The following is a 19,362-nucleotide window of genomic DNA, read 5'->3' as shown; positions in this document are numbered from 1 at the left end:
AGAATTCTTGGAACATGTAAACTCAAAACACTCAAAGGAATGTTTGAATGTGTGTAATTGTCATAAATATGCATTTGACTAATGCAATGATAAAGTAAGTGTATAAGAAGAGTTGTTATAGTTAACCGTGTGCAACTGGCTATGCACCCAGTGCTGTTGCTTTTGCTTTATCCCTTATTATTTCTTATAAAACCTTTAAAAATTTTAAAGAGTGAGCCTTGTTTCTCACAATGATCAAATAGTTGCTGAAGCAGCTAGAAACTCGTCTGGCCACTCTGCCAGCCGGCATACCTCTACTAGAGGATAAGCCCTCCTGCCCAGGGAATTTCAGTAAAATATGTCCTATCCCTGGAAAGGACATAGAGCCCATTTCGCTGCCTTGTAATTTCTTTTGTAGTCTGGCTATTAATTTTAGCCAGGCACCCCTCGTTAGGGGCGTTTTGCTGAAACAAAAAAACCCAATGCAGTACATCTTGAAGAACGTCTCTGCCAATCCTTGAAAGTCCCAGTGACTCACCCCACGGAGCTGTCCCAACACCTGCAGGATCAAAGCTCCTGGAATCCACTGTTTACTGTCCTTTGTTAATCAGTTCTCCCCTCTTTCTTGTGCCCCACTACCTTTAATTATCTCCAACTCCTCTGATGGAAAGGACAGCACCAGCACCATCACTTCCCCCTTCCCCCTCAGGCAGCAGCTCAGTCACAGGGGGCAAACGGGGGATCCCAGAGACCTCTGGCAGAAGCACTGCTCTGAACATCTCCACTGAGCAGTCGATTACCTGTTGTCTCTTCTGAACACCCTGCCCGATGTCCCTTAACTGCTCTTATTTCTACCTCTTCAAGCAAATTCACTACCTCCAACGAGTAAGTAATTGAGCTCTCAGGAGGGAACGTTTTTCCCTGCAAGTTAACAAACCTCACTCCTCCCAGCTTTCCAAATGCATGTAAAACCCATGAGCATACTTGGAATCTGTAAATATTCTACTACCAAGCCAACCTGAGTTTAGAATTCCAGCTAAAGTCAGTACTGCTGCTAAGAGAAGGAAAACGGTTCCATGACAGTTGTCTTTTTAAATTTGAGGTGTAATTTAATGTTTCTGTTAAAAGATACATCACAGGATCCCCATATATGCTATTGAACCCATATAGTTCAATAACTAAGAAATAATCTTTATACTATACTATATGCTGTATACTATACTATAAACCATACTATACACTAAAGGGCACTGCCAAGCTGAGATGCTTGTGAAATGCTGTGGTTTGGCAAAGCAGTGTGTACCAGCTTCATCTTCAAAAGGTAATGGCCTTGTTGCTTTCAGTAGAACTGCTCAATTAAGGTAGATAAAAACTGGAAGGTTCAGTTCCTAACCCCTGGTTTGACTGTAAATGCCATTATAGGCTTAAATGGAACAGGTCGGGTTTTACTGGTATGGTCTGCACTTCATTCACTTCTGGTTTCATTCAGTCTGGCACAGCCTCAGTGGCTGTGGGAGAAGAATGCAGCTCACGTCTAGTGATGATCTGATTGGTTCCATTATTCATCTCCAGCTGCTCATTCACTTTGCAAAGTAAGGAGATTCTCGTAGCTTTGCTTAATAACATTTTAGAGAACTACAGGAAATACTGTTCAGACACAAGAAAAGCCTGTTTTAATATTGAGGGTGATCGAGCATTAGAGAGGCTGCCCAGAGCCGTGGCTGAGTTTCTGTGCCTGGAGATGCTCAGGCTGCCTGGAGAGGATCCTTGGCAACCTGCCTTGGCTGAGCCTGCTTCATGCAGGAGCACAGGGCAGGTGATGTCCAGTCCTCCCTCGCAGCCCCAGCTGTTCTGTGATTCTCTGTAAGTCCAGACCTTTTCAGACTGCTTTGGGTTAGGAATAGGTTCTCTTCAAACATGTTTGCATCTCTCCTGGTACACAGCAAAACTCTTGGAATGGGTCTTTACAAGCCTTGGGTCCAAGTTGCTTTTCAGTTCCATAGGATTTGTGAGCTCTCTACATACAGGGCTTATTTATTTCCAGGGTGTTGCTGCCCTCAGCTTTGTCTGGCTTTGTGTGTAGATTCAATAGGAACAGTTTGGTTGTTGTGCAGTGAGCTGGTGTACATACACACTGTCTCAGTTTTTTGCCAAAGTCTAACCTGGTTCTTTTTTTAGCAGAAAAGCAGAGATGGAGGATCTCATCTGGAAGATGAAGATTTTTTTTGCAAAAAGGGTGATAAGGTACAGTGCTTCCATTTTAATGTTACAGAGCAGTGGACATTTTTCCCATGAATTTTCTGCTTGCAGTGCAGATCTTGCTGGTGTCTTTTATAGCTTAATGTTGGACCAGAATGTGTGAGTCAGCACAGGCTGGCACAAACTCCCAGTTAGACCACAAGGAGTAGATTTGTTTCTGTTACCTTGCTCCTTGTGGGATCACCAAAGCAAGAGCTGGGCAGAGGTGTGGTATTAGACATATGAGCACCCTTAAAGTAAGTCTGTGCCAGAGGATCATTGCCTTGTCAAGAGTTACTCCCAGCTGCAAGATCACTTCAATGATTTACAGTCCTCCTTACTGTCTTCCACTTTTAATCTATTCCTCCCAACAAATATTTTTCAAAATTTTTGATTCCATGATCTTCTCTGTTTTGGGCATTTTGTTACCGTGATGCCTCAGCATGTTAAAAACCCCAAATCAAACTGACTGCATGGATGTGTATTTGGTGGGTTTTTTTGATAGTGTTCTTTAATGTTTAGGAAGAACTTGGAGAAGGTGGGAATCTGTACACTTCAGCCACCATGTCTGGAATTGGCAATAAATGGACGGCTGGAGAGCCTGGCCCTTCTGCACCTCCGGAGAAGAAGGCAGGGTTGAAAATTTGGGCACCACTGTGGAGACCATTAAACTTGGTGGTGTTTCTTCCTTGCATACCCCTACTCCACCTTTTGGTTTTTTTTCATCTGGAGGCAGAAATGTCTCTGGGGTCAGGATGAGCGTTTCTGTGACCTGGCCTGTGTGCCTGTGCCCAGGAGGAGCTGGACATCCGGACGCTGCAGACCAAGAACCGGAAACTGGCAGAGATGCTCGACCAGCGCCAGGCCATCGAAGATGAGCTGCGGGAGCACATTGAGAAGCTGGAGCGTCGGCAGGCCACCGACGATGCCTCTCTGCTGATCATCAACCGCTACTGGAATCAGGTTGAGAGCAGCTTTTGTTATTTCATATACAGTTTTCTTGTCTCCCCTGTACCACTGCACTTCTTTTGTTCACATACATTCTTTATCTTGTCTTGCCTTGCCTGTCCCATCATTCAGTTCGATGAAAATATCCGCATCATCCTTAAACGCTTTGACCTGGACCAAGGTCTTGGAGACCTTTTGTCTGAAAGAAAAGCACTGGTGGTGCCAGGACCTGAACCAGACTCTGACAGTAATCAGGAGTGCAAAGATGAGAGGGAACGAGGTGAGGCACCTGCCTGGGGACAGTGGGAAAGGTGGATTTCAGCTGTGGACAACGCTGATGTCCATTTCTAAAGGCTGAAGACTTTTTTTTTGTGATTGTAAAGAGCAGTGATATGCTATCTTCTAGAACACACTTTTTTTCACCTCTTTATTTTCCCAGGGGAGGACTGGAGCTGGCATTCTCCTTCCTGGCCACTTAGCCAGCAGTACCAGTGAGGAGATAGAATCTCAGCTGCAGGGGCATATGGAGTCCTCCTGCTGTGCTCTTGCCCAGATTGTCACAATGTATGACAAGCTGCAGGAGAAGGTGGATGTGCTGTCTCACAAGCTGAATAGTGGAGGTATGACAAAGGTGGCAGGCATTCAAGAATGCTTATCTGTCCTCACCTTAGACCTGATCCTGCATTATAGACATTAAGGTCTAATCCTTCTCAGGTGCATTTATTTTCTAAAATGAATTTGTTTGCCTTTCCAAACTCTTATTATCAAAACCTCTTCTAAAGGACCATGTGCCAGAAGTGCATTGTATCTACCTCTGTATTTGAATGCTGAGGGCTGTTCCCAGCACATTGGGCTAAGAAGGAGCTTGTTTCTGCCCATACTGTGTTCATGTGCCTGAGAATTCAGAGAGCACAGTTGAACATCCTCAGTCACCTGTCCTCAGCCACCACATAAAAGGTTTCGTGCTTACGAGTAAAGTGAAATCAGCATTGTGAACTGATGGTGGACACCTTCTCCTTTGTGGTTTAGTAGAAAGTGTGGCAATAACAAGCTGCTCAGTTTCCACTGAGTCCTGAGCAAAATTGTACCCATCTCATGATGTGGTGTGCTTAGTGTAGCTGTCAGTTTTGAACATAGCAGAGTTCTGCAGAGAAAGCCAAATGACCATCTTCTAAAAATTAATGTAGCAGATTTACTTTAGACTCAGATGACTGTTGAAAAAACATCATTAGCTTAAGGTTAGAATTTTAATCTTTTGAAAGATTAACCTTGGGTGAAATATCAACTCATGCTTCTGTGTGCTCTGACCAAGTCTGGTATTGGTGTAGGAAAGTCTTGCTGTCCTTGACTGGCAGTCATAAACTGTAGTAGCTTTGACGCTGGTGCCATGTGAGCCTGTCCTCAGGTGCCCTAGTTTCACCTGTTATCCTGGTGCTGTGGTTGTCACATGGTGTCATGGTGTGTTGGCCTGGTGTGTCACCCTGGGCCACCTGTTGCAGCAGGTTTATGCATGAATTTGGGCAGCATTTGTGTGTCCCTGGGTTCCAAGGGCATGCTCTGGGTTGCTGGCACAGACATAGCTGAAGTGGTCTCTGGTGTAAGGGGATGGTCCCCAGGTCAGAAATGGGCAACACTGTTAAACTGCAGAGCCTTTTGCTCATGGAGTGCAGGTCAAAGCTCTCTCTGGATGGAGATAAGACCCTCAGGAAGCACCCGTGGCAGAGGTAAATTAAATTGAAGTCAGACCCAGAAATCTTTTTCTGTTTTCTTATTTCTCTTTCTGCTGTTCAGGAATTAAAATCAGTGTTCATTGATTTCTGTTAATTTCCTTTTCTTTGTGCACCTTTCAGATATTTCACTGATGGAAGAAACAGTAGTGGAGCTGAATACCTACCTGTCACACGACAATGGACGGCTGCAGGAACTGGCTGATGTTCTTTCAGGAGAAGCACAGAGTCATGTCTCAGGAGGTATAAAAAGGAGAGAGAAAGAAATCTACTTTGGGGATCTGTTTTGCATAATTTATGGTTCCCATAGATTGGAAAGCAGCTCATTTCCTTGGAGAAGCACAGGAGGAGCATGGTTTGAAAGTTATGAAAAAGGGTTGTTGTTGTGAAGAGCTGTACATAAATTTTCTGTATAAATCAGATTGATTTGCTTGTTACATGACTAAAGGAAAGGATATAAGCAAGTCAGTGAACTAAAAGGATTTAACTTTTAAAGAAAAGGGGAGAGCAGAGAAACTGGGGGCTTGTGATGCTGAGGTGGCTGGATAGACTGTCACAGACATTTCTTTTATGAAAAATCCTCTCTTAGGATTTTCCTGCTGAAGCTGAGAAGTTCAGCAACCAGACATAAACGATAGGTTATCTGCTTCTGTGGAATGCAGCAGGTCAGTTCTGGATTGGCCCAGATTGAGTGTTTGGAGGTAATGGCCAATCCGGAACTGAGCTCTCTCGGACACAGTCCGAGAGAGCAAGGTTTGTTATCATTCTTTACTTTCTATTCTTAGGTAGCTAGCAGCTTCTGGAAACTCTCCTGTTCTTTTTCTTTTTAGTATAGTTATAATAGATGTTTATATCATAACTTAATAAATCAAGCCTTCTGATCATGGAGCCCGTCTCGTCTCTTCCTTCACCCCGAAAACCTTGTGGCCAACCGGCGACAATTGGTGACCCCTCGTGTTTTTGAGGACATTTATCACTTGGTGATACTCCAGAGGAGCATTGCTGCATTTGGGTAAACCCCGAATATGTGGCATTGATGGTCATCTCACAGGTGACCACAGAAGTGGATTTAGCCAGGAGCTGAAGAACCGAAGATCCAGATTTGGACAGAGTTCACAGCAAGGCTGACCACAAAAAGGACCTTTTGAAGCCTCCAGGAAGATGCCCAGAGAGCCTTACAGCCTCGAACAGGAGCTGGCCAGAGAGTGCTGGATTCTCTCAGAAGGTACTATTGGGTTTTCCCTTCCTGAAGATGCTGCCCTGCGATGGTGGTGGCTGGAAAAGTGGACGAATTTTCCCACTGAAACAGAGGTCCATATCTCTCCGTCAGAGGAGAGACAAATTTCCCTCTGGCAAAAATGGGGTAAGGAGGATGGAATTCTCCTGTTGACAAAAGATTTATATGACTTTTTTCGATGGGCAAAGTTCTTTGGATTTTTTACTAATGTTCTATATGCATTGGATTCGTATGTATGGGAATGCATGCAATTTGTCTGCGAAGCTGTTTGGGGTCGGACTTCCCGTGTTCCTCGCGTTTATCCCGTCTTCATGGCTTTGTTCCCGGTTTTGAAACGAAAAGCAGCTGCCTTTCCCTGGATCGCGGAAGCGAGGGGGCAGGCGCCGTTCCCCCCGACTCACGGGGGACGACCCTTCGGAGGGGGACAAACGGCTGCTTCCCAGGCCCCCCGTCCCAGCGGGGGGGGCGAAGTTTCGCCCGGAGCTGCAGGTTGTTTTCCTCCATCTTCGGCGCATGCGCAGATGGGGCCACCTTCTCCCTCCCCCCGCCGCTCTCAGAGGGGGCAGCCAGCGCTGCCGTACCCGCTCCAGCCGGTCCCGTACACCCCGCCCCAGCCGGCGCCGCGGGGGCAGCCAGCGCTGCCGGCCCCACTCAAGCCGGTCCCGTGGACTCCGCCCCAGCCGGGCGCCAGGGGGCAGGTGCCCCCCGCGCGGCCCCCGGCGGCGGCAGCGCCGCCGCGGCACCGGCCATGGCTCTGCCCCCCGTGGCCCCGGCGTTGCTTGGTGACGACGGAGACGTGGCGGCTGCTTCCGTCCCGGCGGGGCACGAGCTCTCATCGCCCCCGCCGCCTCCTCCTCTGTCTCCCAGGCCGGCTTCGCCGTTTTTGCAGACCGCGGCTGCTTCCGTCCCGGTGGAAGACGGGCTCCCGCCGGCCCCACAATTTCCAGCGGTCACGCTTTTGCCCGCAGTGCCGAGGTCGGAGGTTGCACCTGAGAAGAGCGACCCGCCGCCCCCCCCGGCCCCTCCCGGGCCGGCCCCACCACCTTCTGCGGCTGAACCTGACCCCCCAGCAGCCCAACCGTCTGCCGCCGAGTCGGTTCCAGTCCAAGATGATGCTGAGTGCGGCGATGAGCCCGCGGGACCGCCGTCAGAGCTGCCCGCCCCAGAGGTTCTGGCACCTTCGGAGGCCCCGTCCCCTGCACCCAGCGTGGCTCCCACCCCGAGTTTTTCGGGCTGTCCCAGGGCTGTCCCTGTGGGAGGAGCTGGGACAAGGGAAGAGGGCTTCAGCCTCCCTTTCCGTGGAGCAGGTGTTGCTCGTCAGCTGAATGCTGGTGTAGCCAAGATCCCTGCCTTCAAAATCAGAGTTTTTGGGGGGTTTGGGGTCCCTCCTTGGAAATTGTCATCTCTGCCGCCCCTTGTGCGCCCCAGTGGCGAGGGGACGGTGGGTCCCAAGGGGTCTGCCTTTGGTCTGCAGCCCAAAGGGGGTATTTGGTCATTTTTTTCCCCTTGGGGGGCGCGGATCCCTTCGCCGCCCCTCACTCGCTCCAGTGGCGAGCTGGGGGTGGATCTCGAAAGTTCTGCCTCCGGTCCCCAGTCCAAAGAGGATGGGGGTGATGCAAGGGGGAAAATGAGAACAACACCCTCTGCATCTGCATGGCAGAAGCAGGAGGGACAACGGAAAGCCATCATGGCTCGTTTGCTTTGGGGAACAAATGTTCCCAAACGCGAGATGGAATCTCTCGGGGGTGCTTCTATTCCCTCACTGCTGGCATGTGTCGGTGGTGTTGGGGAGCAGAGGCGTCTGGTCACTGCCACTGTACTAGCAGCTGGGTGCTGGCCTGTGTTAATGCAGAGCTTGCCTGAGGGGCCTGGCCCCCCAGGGTCTCTCTCAGGCCCCTCTGCTGCTTGCTGTGTTTTAAAAAAAAAAAAAAAAATTTAATAAAAAAGGGTTGAAATACCTGCAGCAGCAGCTCAAAAAGCATTGAAGGGCCAAAACCTAGCTTCAGCCCATGTTGTTCAATAAGGGGCTGTGTCAAAGACATTTTAGAAACTTTTTAAAAAATTGTTTGGAACTGTTTGATAACTATTGATGGATTCTCTGCAGCAAGTCTGTTTCAGGACCAAAAGAGACTTTCAGATATGGCAAAGAAGAACATCTTCAGTCCATGGACTTTTTCCTGAAACTCAGCTGTTGGGACTTGGACTTTGTTTTGCATTGTTTTTGCATTTTCTTATATAGTAAGATTGTTTTAGTAGTATCATAGAATTTTATGTTTTACAGGTGAAGAAATTCCCTGTTCATCCCACAGAAGCACATGATTTGAGTTTGATTGGCAACAGATAACCTGTCAGGTGTTTGTTTTTTCCTCTGCATGGCTCAGCAGAGAAAATTACAAATGCTTTTCTTTTTAATTTAATTAAATAAAAAAGAGTCAGATGTCACAGACATTTCTTTTATGAAAAATCCTCTCTTAGGATTTTCCTGCTGAAGCTGAGAAGTTCAGCAACCAGACATAAACAATAGGTTATCTGCTTCTGTGGAATGCAGCAGGTCAGTTCTGGATTGGCCCAGATTGAGTGTTTGGAGGTAATGGCCAATCCGGAACTGAGCTCTCTCGGACACAGTCCGAGAGAGCAAGGTTTGTTATCATTCTTTACTTTCTATTCTTAGGTAGCTAGCAGCTTCTGGAAACTCCCCTGTTCTTTTTCTTTTTAGTATAGTTATAATAGATGTTTATATCATAACTTAATAAATCAAGCCTTCTGATCATGGAGCCCGTCTCGTCTCTTCCTTCACCCCGAAAACCTTGTGGCCAACCGGCGACAATAGACACCTGGAACAGTCGAGGTGACATCCCTGTCATTCTCAGTTCCTTGGTTTGTCTGTGTTTTTTGACAGTGTCATGATATCAGTTACAAGATGTTCCCAGTTGTTAAAGGATTCACATTAGTAGCAGCATTTGTTTGAGAGATTTCAGTTCATTTAAAAATTGTGTTTATGCTGGTCTTGCTCAGCATTAGACCTCAGAGCACTTTCTGTTGAGTAGATGGACACAGGGATTGAAAAGATTAAAATCTAAAAATGCCTTTGAATCAGCTGAGGTGGCTGCCTCTGTATTCTGCCAGATATTACCAGCTTCCTGCTCTTTCCCTATTTTCAGTTTTGTCTTATTTTTGTTGCTGTCTTGGGCTTTGGCCAGTGTTAAATTCAGGACAGTTCATGGAAAAGTCTGTCACCACAGCAAAAGATGAAAAGCACATGATGAATAAGAGAAAAATTACTTCTGAGCAGCATCAGGAAAAGTTGGCTCTGTGCAATGTGCTGGCTGAAGCCCTCCTTTGATTGCAGTTCTCCAAGCTGCAAGAGAGGGTGGAGACAGCAGAATCCCGGGTGTCTGTCCTGGAGACCATGATTGATGACCTTCAGTGGGACATTGACAAGATCCGCAAGAGAGAGCAGAGGCTCAACCGCCACCTGGCCGACGTCCTGGAACGAGTAAGCGCTGGCCAGGAGACCTGGGAAGTGGGAGGGGTGTTGTATGGTGTCCTGGATTGCCAAGAAAATTGTATTCTATTTGCCATCTGTATGGCAGTTGTCTTCTGTTAAGCGGGTAGTTTTCCTTATCTCTTCCACAACCACTCCTTTCCCCGGGGAGACATCTGCTGATAATAGGCTATGGAATGTCACTGCATGGCTGATAAGAACTACTGCATCCCAGTGTGAGATGCTCCACCCAGAGGGAAGAGCCAGGCATTCCTACCTGAGATATAATCTGGAGATTCTGGAACACCAGCACAGCTTCTCCACTGGATTTTCCCAGAGGAACAGCTGCCTCTTCCACTGGATCTTCAGAGGAAGACTACACTCTTTTCCACAGGATCCCTGCTCCAGCAGAACCACACTTGACACTCCAGGAGGACTGCAGCCACAATTCCAATTGGACCGCTACCAGCACCCTGATGTGTCAGGTTGTGTTCTGACTCTGTCAGTGTTGTTTTAGTTTACTTAATTGTTCATTTTATCTTTTTATTTTCTTCCCTGGTAAAGAACTGTTATTCCTGCTCCCATATTTTTTGCCTGAGAGCCCCTTAATTTAAAATGTATAGCAATTTGTAGGGAGGAGGTTTCCATTTTCCATTGCAGGGGAGGCTCCTGCCTTCCTTAGCAGACTCCTGTCTTTCAAAACCAAGACAGATGGGTGTGTGACATTCTTTCTGGGACTTTGCTGGGAGAGCTGAGAACCTGCAGTTTTCCTTCTTGTCAGTATTTCTGCTGCATCACTCTTGTCAGTATTTCACTGGGTCTTGAAGAAATCTCCTGCATTTTTTGCAGGTAAATTCCAAAGGCTACAAGGTGTATGGACCTAGGAGCAGCCTCTATGGGGGAACAATCACAATTCAAGGTAAGGCCAGGAGGCTTGGCTGTGGGCAAGGGGAAGAATACAGTCAAGGAGAACAAGGGCCACAATTTGAACAGAATTTAGATACTTATTTTAGATAATTTTTAGATCCTGAGCCACATAGCTGGGTGACTCTGGACGAGCCATTTTGTCTGAAGTTTTCTACTTCAGAAACACCTGATGGAATTAGAGACTGTCTCACTTGGTCAAGTTACCTGACTGCTCAGTCTGTAACTACTGTTACTGCATGAACAGATAGTTCATTAGCACTCTCGGGAGACACATTAACAGTAGGATTTGCAAGGAGTTTATCCCAACAGTTTGAGGAGATGAATGCAGAGGGGGAAGAGAGTAAAGAGCTTGCTGGGAATCGCCTTAATGAATTGGAGGAACTATGTCAGGATCTCGAGGAAGTAACAAGACAGAATGAAAAGCTCAAGGTGAGACATCCATAGCTGTGTGAGGATGAAGGTGTTCTGTGGGATGGGCTGCCCTCAGCTTTGCAGTGCTGTGTCTGCAGAAAACCTCATTGCAGTGTCTGTTTAGAGCCTGCTGTTTAGCTGTGTTACACTTTGCTCCAGGTACAATTGAGCGGGTCTGTGGCTCCACTTGCAGCTCAGTGCGTTGGTGACACCGCGTGGCCACCACTGGAAATTGTAATGGTTTCCTGCCTGTGTCCCGTTCTGATCTTTCAGTCCATTTTAACCATGTCTGCTTAAAACTGTTTTCACCTCTAGTGATCCCTCCTCCACCTTCCCCACACCCTGTGCAAGTGGAAACCAGAGAACAGAAACAATCAGGGAACTTGTGTGGGGAGAGAGGCTCTTGAAAGAGTCAAAGAATTTCTGTCTTTCCCACTGTGCAGGATAGGAAACAGGAAGCAGCCTGTGAGTTTGTGATGTTTTAAAGGTGGTAGCACAAGAAGCTGTGGCTCTGTGACAGGTGAGTATATGGTGGGGAGAATAATCCAAATTTCATCTTAGTGGTCAGTGCCAGTTATAGGAAATGTCTGTCTTGATAACCTAAATCTGATGCTGGGAGCTGTCTTGAGGCACCTCTGAATTCTGTTAATCCACATAAGTTTGCTTAGAGATAAGTGGTCTTTAGTTTACAACGTTTTTTCCCCTCCTAATTACTTTCAAGCTGAATGCATGTATATATGTGTCTGTTTCTCTGCTGCTAGTCACAATCATTTGCTAACTATCTTTATAAGGAGGATTCACATTCTGTACTTCTTTTTTTTACATTTCCTTTCAGTCATTATGTCTTACTGGTAGAAGGCTACCATAATGCCTACTTGCACGTGCACTTCTCTATTCTCTCACTTTTCTATGTGTCCCATCTTTTTGATGAGGTGATTATTGTTTATGGCAAGTCCAAGGCCATCAATGAGCAAGAAGGTATGATGTTGTGCTGTGCCTAAAAATGACCATCACCTCTCCCACACTGCCCTTTAAGGGCTACAGTGCACTAGAACATCTGGGTTGATTCTTTGTTACTGTTACATACTTGTTCTGGCAGGTCTCTTCATCTCAAAAACCAAAGATCTTCACCTGTTTTATTGGGAGGCCATGGTTGGGTGTAAAACTGGCATGATTTCTTTTCAGACAAAAGTGTTGCTCTGTTATGTGGCAGAATGATAACAGTCTTATTTTGTTTTTGTCATTGTCACTTAGCTTGTTCTCCATCTCCATGAAAGTCCTCAAGAAGGTTGGCAGAAGTGTGGTTTGTTGCAGAGGTGTTTCTGTTTTTGCAGGCCCCATTAATCGGGAGATGCGTCACCTCATCAGCAGCCTCCAGAATCACAACCACCAGCTGAAGGGAGAGGTGCTGAGATACAAGCGCAAACTGAGAGAGGCCCAGGCTGACCTGAGCAAGGTAATAGCAGGAAATGCCAGAAAAGAGGGGAAAGGCTTAGGAGAAGGGGGAATGCTGTCACTCTTGCCAGAAATACCAACCTTTCTGATACGCTGTGCAGGATGCAGTGAAATTTTCTGTGGAGCTCTGCGGTCTGCTGCTTCCTTTGACCAAATGAATGCTCTTCCCTTGTAGCTGTGTAGTGCTCTGTGAAAAGGGAGTGTGGAAACATGGATCTGGGAAGACAAGGGAGAAGGGGATAAAGAAGACTCCTGGCTAAGAACTTAAAACATTTGTTTTCTTGGTCATCTCTCTTGCTGTTCCACACCAGATCAGCTCTCGCAGTGGCAGTGCTCTCCTCCAGTCCCAGTCCAGCACTGAAGACACAAAGGAGGAACCTGCAGAGATCAAGCAGGAGCCTGATGATCCTTCTGCCCAAGTGACGGTTCCCAGGGCTGCTTCTGAAGCTGTTAATGAGATGAAGGCCAGGCAAGATGAAGAGGAACGGGAGCAGGAGAGACAGGAAAGGGAGAGGGAACAAGAGAAGGAAAGGGAGAAGGAGAAAGAGAGAGAATGAGAAAAAAGAGAAAGAGAAGGAAAAGGAACAAGAGTGGGAAAAGCAGAAGCAGAAGGAGTCAGAGAAGGAGAGAGAGAGTCCAAAGAGAAGGAGAAAGGGAAGCATGAAGATGGAAGAAAGAAGGAGGCTGAAGTGATCAAGCAGCTGAAGACTGAGCTCAAGAAAGAGTTGCTGTTTCTCCCTTTCCTGTGGGAGCAGTGCCCAAGCCTGGGGTGTTAACGTGTTCTTGCTTTTACAGGATCAGCATCACTGGAGTTTGGAACCAAGAAAGTTTCTTGACACCCTCTGTATCTGATTGTGATGTGGTCAGTGCAGTAGCCTGAAGCATGAATTACCAAAGGCGAGACTTCATGGTGTGGGTCAAGTAATGTTGATTTGCTGCTGTCATAACAATAGCATAGAAGTTGACAGCAGCAGGTTATTAATAGAGGACACAGCAGTGTTCCCACTCCTATATGGTTCACAAAGCAGAGGTGGATTGTTTGTAGCTTATTGTTAGGGTACCTCTTTCATCTCCAGCCCACTTCTTGCATTTCAGCCCATGTGCCTGAACATGTTTCTTTTCCAGCCTGTATTCAGCTGCTGTTTTATGTTACCAGGATAAGATGACCTAAGGATGACTCCATATCCATATGGGAGATGAGAGAATATTGCCAGGCTGTGGTGCTGGCTGTGTAACAGTGTGGTTTGCTGCTGTGTTCTCACTGTGGTCTGTCTCCCTTTCTCCAGGAAGGCTCAGGAGAGTCAGAAGGAGATGAAACTCTTGCTAGATATATACTGCTCTGCCCCCAAAGAGCAGAGAAACAAAGTGCAGCTGATGGCAGCTGAGAAGGCAAAAGCTGAGGTATTTCTAATTTCTCTTCCCTTTTTCTTTTTAATGTGTTACTTAAACTTCTTTTCAGATACTCTGCAGCAGAACTGTGTTGTTTCTCTCCTCAGAACTGAGGATTGTTTGTCTTCTCAGCTTTGTCACTCAGAGATTGGAATGGTCTGGAGATAAACAGGGACTAGTTGCTAGTGCAGGCACACACACACACACACCAGTCTCTAGGTTCAGAAGCACAGACCCATTTGCAGATCCCTTCGGTTCCAGCATGTCCCTCTCTTTGGGACCCCTGTGGTTCCAAGCCCCTCTTGCCTTGTTCACAAGCAGGTCTCACCTATAGGCAGCACTTCCTCTGTGCAGCACACACACATGGGGTAAAGAGTTAGATTACATGGCAATACTTAGGAAAAGATACAAGCTAGGACAGGACAGGCTGTGTAATGAAAAGATACAAGAAGCTAGGACAGGACAGGCTGTGATGATTGTGGGCAAGGCTGAGCCAGACAACTGCGTACTGATTGCCCATGTTTCCCATGGGACTGGCTCCTTTTATACCCTTCTCTGTCTAACCCCAATTTGTTCATCCTTGGTCTCCATTCCCCTGCACATTGCTTCTTGATTTGAGCAGCTCTTGATTGCCACAGCTGTCCCAGTTCAGGAGCCATTTCTGCTTTACAGTGTCATCAGTTACAAAGTCCCAGCTGATCTTCCCGGAGGTGGTTCCTGTAGTTTCTTGGAAGCTGTTGTGACTGGAGAGGTTTGCTTCCTCTCTTTGTCTCTGTGTTTGTTTTGTCAGGTTTGTGTCTCTGTATATTTTATTTTGGGGTTTCTCCTTCTCCCACACTCAGATAACCTTGATGGAGTAAACATTTTCACACTCCCATGTGCTCTCAACAGTTAGTGTGACTGACCAGGTTTCATTCTCCTCACTGCCTCCCTTACCGTTTGTCTGCCAAGTTTGCATCTCTGTATGTTTTATTTTACCTTCTCCTTTTACTGTTGGAAACAGTATGGAAAAAGGTCCATGACCTTAAAGGAGCAGATGGTTTCTGAGTCTATATCCATACATGTGCAATTGCAGGAGACTGATCTTCCTACTCTGATAAAAGATGCTGTGAAATTTTCAAAGGTGGGGCAGTCAAGATCTTGGGCCTACAGCCCATCTTAATGGTACATCTGCCTGTAATACTCTGTCAAAACAACCTGGGGCTTTTTTGCCATGCTTTGAAGGCAGTCCTGAGTGTTTCAGAGATTTTTTGGAGAAAACAGGCTCTGAACAATCAGTAAGAACATCAGTAAGAAGAACATCAGTAAGAAGATGGCTGATGAGGATGCCCTCCCAAGATCTGAGTGGAGGAACAGATTGAATATTTACAGAAGAAACTTCACATGGCTAAGCAGGTGAGAAATTCCTGATGAAAAATTCCTCTTTTGGCTGGGGCAACTGGAAGAGCTGCATTCAGATTATGTCCAGGAAGAGAGAAGGAATTTTATCTCTATGGGCCAGAGAAGGGAGTTTGGTGCTTGTTTACCAAAAAGGAAGAAAACTGAGCAAGCAAAAGAGCCACCAGCAAAATAACCCCCTCCACCCTCAGCGCTGGGATATCACAGGCAGGCCATGGTGGGAAATGTTTAATAACAATTAAATATTAAATAAACAGTTAAACATGTGGCCTTGGTGAAGCACACAGAGGAGAATTGGCTTCATCAACCATTAGGGGAAGAGATGACAATTTCTTTTTAAGAGTTATTACCTCCTCAGTTCATCTAGTGAATATTTTGCATGGAAGGGGTACATACCTTCTGCTAAAAAAGGCTCAATCCAATGAGAGAGCAGGACCACCTCAGCAGGATAGAGGCAAGTCAATGAATTGACATGTACTTTCTTAGAATTTGGATTTTTGTTATTGTAGAACAGAACTGCTCTACCTTGTCAATGCTGAACTGGCCAAAGTGAGTTTAAGGAGCTTGGCAGCCTGTTAGTTGGAAGCTGTCAAGCTGTCCACATGTAGAACTTTTGGCCTGGTGTATCTGACAGCTGTTCAATTGTATCTGACTGCTGGGAATTGGGTGTTGGTTTCTGCCCAGCTCTGGCAATGACTGTGTCAAACCTGATTCAGCCAGACAAGTGACAGGTGACCATCTTTTCTCTGCACCTTCAAATTCAGAATATCTCTGCTGTGGTGCAGACTTGTAGGGAATACATTTTTCTGGTTGTTGGGATAATGTAGAAGTTATCCCAGGGAGGCTGGGACTGGAGGATTTTTAAGGTCCCTTCCAATCCAGATCATTCTGTGACTCTGTATCCTGTCATCCTTGCTACCACTGTGGAACTGTTCACTGCCTTACAGCAAGTCTTTAAGCCACTGTCCAAAAATAAGACATCTTTGTTGCAAATATTTGACTGCTAACTTTTAAAGTGTTGACCAGAGAGATCTGGGTACAGCTCTGGATACAGGCACAGCTGTTCAGGGAGAAAAGACAAGCTGAAGGTGTGCTCCCTGGGGATGGGGAAGCAGGGGTAGTTTTAGCTGCAGCTGGAATGACAGCTCTGAAGACGCACAGAGCATGCATTCATTCATTCCTTCTGTTCCCTCTGTGTCCCTTTCCAAGGTGGATGCCCAGCTGCAGGTGGTACATAAGCTGGAGGAGAAGGAACACTTACTGCAGAGCAGCATTGGAACAGGAGAGAAGGAGCTGGGGCTGCGAACACAGGCCCTGGAGATGAACAAACGCAAGGTGAGCGATGCCTTCCTTTCCTCTCGGGCTGTGAGGGGGAGCTTGGGGAGGCATGGAAGGCTCTGAGCTCTCACTGGCATTCCAGAACCTGGTATTTTCTGGTTTGGGATGAGTGTATCAGAAGGCTGAGGAGTCCTGGAGAGAATTATGGTTAAAGCACTGGAGACTGATGTTTTGCTTTGATAAGGAGAAGCAGGTTATAGATTTTTCTGTGTAACCTATGGTAAAGAAAGAGACAGCAGCCAGATGAACTGGGGTCAAAGCTTTTATAGCAAAGATGGGGTAAGCAAAAGGAGATATAGGCGGGGAGTGTGAACTTTTAACAAATTCCTAAGATAGTAAAGTAGGCGTATTACCAGTAAAGTAAGACTTAAGTCTTGTGCTGCCTTTGTTAAAGTTTAGTAGAAATGCAGAAATTACATTAAAACAGGCAAAAAGGAAAGCAAGAATATCACTGTGAAGAGGAGCTGGGGAGAGTTCAGCAGGGTCACCTGTGCTTAATATGACAATTTGTGGTATTAGGGCATTTGGTTATAAAGTCAGAAGAGAGCTGGTGAAGAGAGAAGATTGTTAGAAATAGGTGTCTTGCAGTTCTGTCTAGTTCAGCTGTAGAACTGCCTCTGAACACTTTAACAGAGAAAATGTGGAAGCTGGAAGGCTGAAAATACCTTAAGAAGAGATTTGGATGGTCATTAGTGTTTTTCTAAGTGATGTGCTTTGCAGCATGCCAAGGTTTGGCTCTGCCCAAAGGGATCTTGAAGCTAAATGATTAAAACTTGTTGATAATAAGGTAATAACAAGGGACTAGAAGCCACTAGAGCTGTTCTTCTATGTTTGGTCCTTATATCCTGGTTTTCTTTCTCAGGCCATGGATGCAGCCCAGCTTGCAGATGATCTGAAGGCCCAGCTAGAGCTGGCTCAGAAGAAGCTACATGATTTTCAGGAAGAGATTGTGGAAAACAGTAACTAGAGAGAAAGAGATGTTCAACTTCAAAAGGGCTGAGGTATATATCCTGTGCACAATCCTTCAAGATCTGTCTGCTTTGGTGTCCTTCTTGTACACTGAGCTTGCAGAGAGTTTCAGCTGAACTGCTCTTGGTGTCCAGTTTCACTTTGATTTTGGCTTCATCAGGTCTTGGCTCTTTCAGGTTTTGTCCCCTGATAACTGACAATGCTTGCAGTATCAGAGGATCATGTTGTCTCTTGGATTATAGAGGGTGAAACTATGGGTGGCATGACTTAGCCAGGTGCATGTTCTCTTTGGTCCCTGAAGAAGCTGACAGAGAACGTACTGCTCCTTCTCTTGGTCTCCTGTTTTTGTGCAGGAAGATATTTCTAGGTTGCACAGGAGGCTGGAGTCCACAAAGAAGCCTGACATGGTTCCCAACTGTGATGAGATCCCGATGGAGGAAATCAAGGATTACAAGGTGAGTGTCTGTGTCCCTCAGCTTCCCTTTTTACCTTAGTCAGAAGGTGTGCAGGCACACTTGCAGTATCTGACATCTCTCGTCTGTACTCTGGCACTGGAGAAACCACATTGTCCTTCTGAGGAGTGGAAGGACCTTCATGTTGAGACATCTCTGAGCACAGCAGCTGGGCTGCAGGGCCCCTGACAGCTCTGTGTCTGTGTGTCTGTCCGTGTGTGCGTGTGTGTGTGTCTGTGTGTGTGTGTGTGTGCTGTGTGTGTCTGTGTGTGTGTGTGTGTGTCTGTGTGTGTCTGTGTGTGTGTGTGTGTGTGTGTGTCTGTGTGTCTGTGTGTGTGTGTGTGTGTGTGTGTCTATGTGTGTGTCTGTCTGTGTGTCTGTGTGTCTGTGTGTGTGTCTGTGTGTGTGTGTGTGTGTGTGTGTCTGTGTGTGTGTGTCTGTGTGTGTGTGTGTCTGTCTGTGTGTGTGTGTGTCTGTGTGTGTGTGTATGTGTCTGTGTGTCTATGTGTGTGTGTGTGTGTCTGTGTGTCTATGTGTCTGTGTCTGTGTGTCAGTCTGTGTATGCGTGTGTCTGTGTGTGTGTCTGTCTGTCTGTCTCTGTGTCTGTCCCTGTCTGTGTGGTCTGTGTGTGTCTGTCTGTCTGTGTGTGTCTGTCTGTGTCTGTCTGTGTGTGTATCTGTCTGTGTGTGTGTGTCTGTCTGTGTGTGTGTCTGTCTGTCTGTCTGTGTGTGTGTCTGTCTGTGTCTGTCTGTGTGTGTGTCTGTCTGTGTGTGTGTATCTGTCTGTCTGTCTGTCTGTCTGTCTGTCTGTGTGTATCTGTCTGTGTGTGTGTGTCTGTCTGTGTGTGTGTTGCAGGCCTGCCTGATGTGCCCGTGCTGCAGCATGCACAAGAAGGACGCGGTGCTCACCAAGTGCTTCCACGTCTCCTGCTTGGAGTGCGTGCAGACGCGCTACAACACCCGGCACCGCAAGTGCCCCGAGTGCAGTGTGGCCTTCGGGGCCAGCGACTCCCACAGGATCTACATTGGCTGAGGCCTCTGAGCCCCCGCTGCTGCCGAGCCAGCCTCCCTCCCTCCCTCCCTCTCAGCTTCTGCTGCCTGAGCTGCAGTGTCTCCCGGGAGGGGCCTTCAGGGTCTCGAAAGAAACACGCTCTGGATCTTGCTTCCCTTCTTGGCCCTGCCCTTTGGTCTTGCCCTCGGGTTTTGTGTGTTCTTTGTGCCTGAGAGGGAATTTCCCATCCCTTGCTTTCACACTGCCAAGGTGGGAACTTGCCGCTGAAGTGCTGCCTTGGTGGGATGGAAGCTGAGCTGCAGCAGAGATCTGTGAGAGCTTCATTTGAGGGCTCTGCTAATTAAATTCCATCAAGGAATGTCACTGCTCCTGGGAGGGAAGTTTCCCAATTAACAGGCC

At 46.9% G+C, this 19,362-nt stretch overlaps 1 protein-coding gene across 1 annotated transcript; it reads left to right on the top strand.

The window, feature by feature from the left end:
• The first annotated feature begins 2,745 nt into the window (after positions 1-2,745).
• LOC115915328 (E3 ubiquitin-protein ligase BRE1A-like) lies at positions 2,746-18,984 on the top strand. Its single transcript, XM_030968683.1, is given in 22 exon segments — positions 2,746-2,848; positions 2,851-2,904; positions 3,008-3,180; positions 3,298-3,450; positions 3,605-3,785; positions 5,016-5,104; positions 5,106-5,135; positions 9,479-9,625; positions 10,463-10,537; positions 10,850-10,969; positions 11,446-11,471; positions 11,787-11,929; positions 12,286-12,407; positions 12,718-12,956; positions 12,994-13,040; positions 13,043-13,130; positions 13,693-13,807; positions 16,403-16,528; positions 17,394-17,488; positions 17,490-17,532; positions 17,854-17,955; positions 18,808-18,984. Coding segments are annotated over 22 exon segments (2,412 nt in total). The 5' UTR covers positions 2,746-2,781.
• The last annotated feature ends 378 nt before the right edge of the window (positions 18,985-19,362 follow it).

Source organism: Camarhynchus parvulus, chromosome Z (genome assembly GCF_901933205.1).
Source record: "Camarhynchus parvulus chromosome Z, STF_HiC, whole genome shotgun sequence".
Lineage (NCBI taxonomy): Eukaryota > Metazoa > Chordata > Aves > Passeriformes > Thraupidae > Camarhynchus > Camarhynchus parvulus.
Note: the sequence above shows the minus strand (reverse complement) of the source record. Positions and strands in the feature narration are given on the sequence as shown.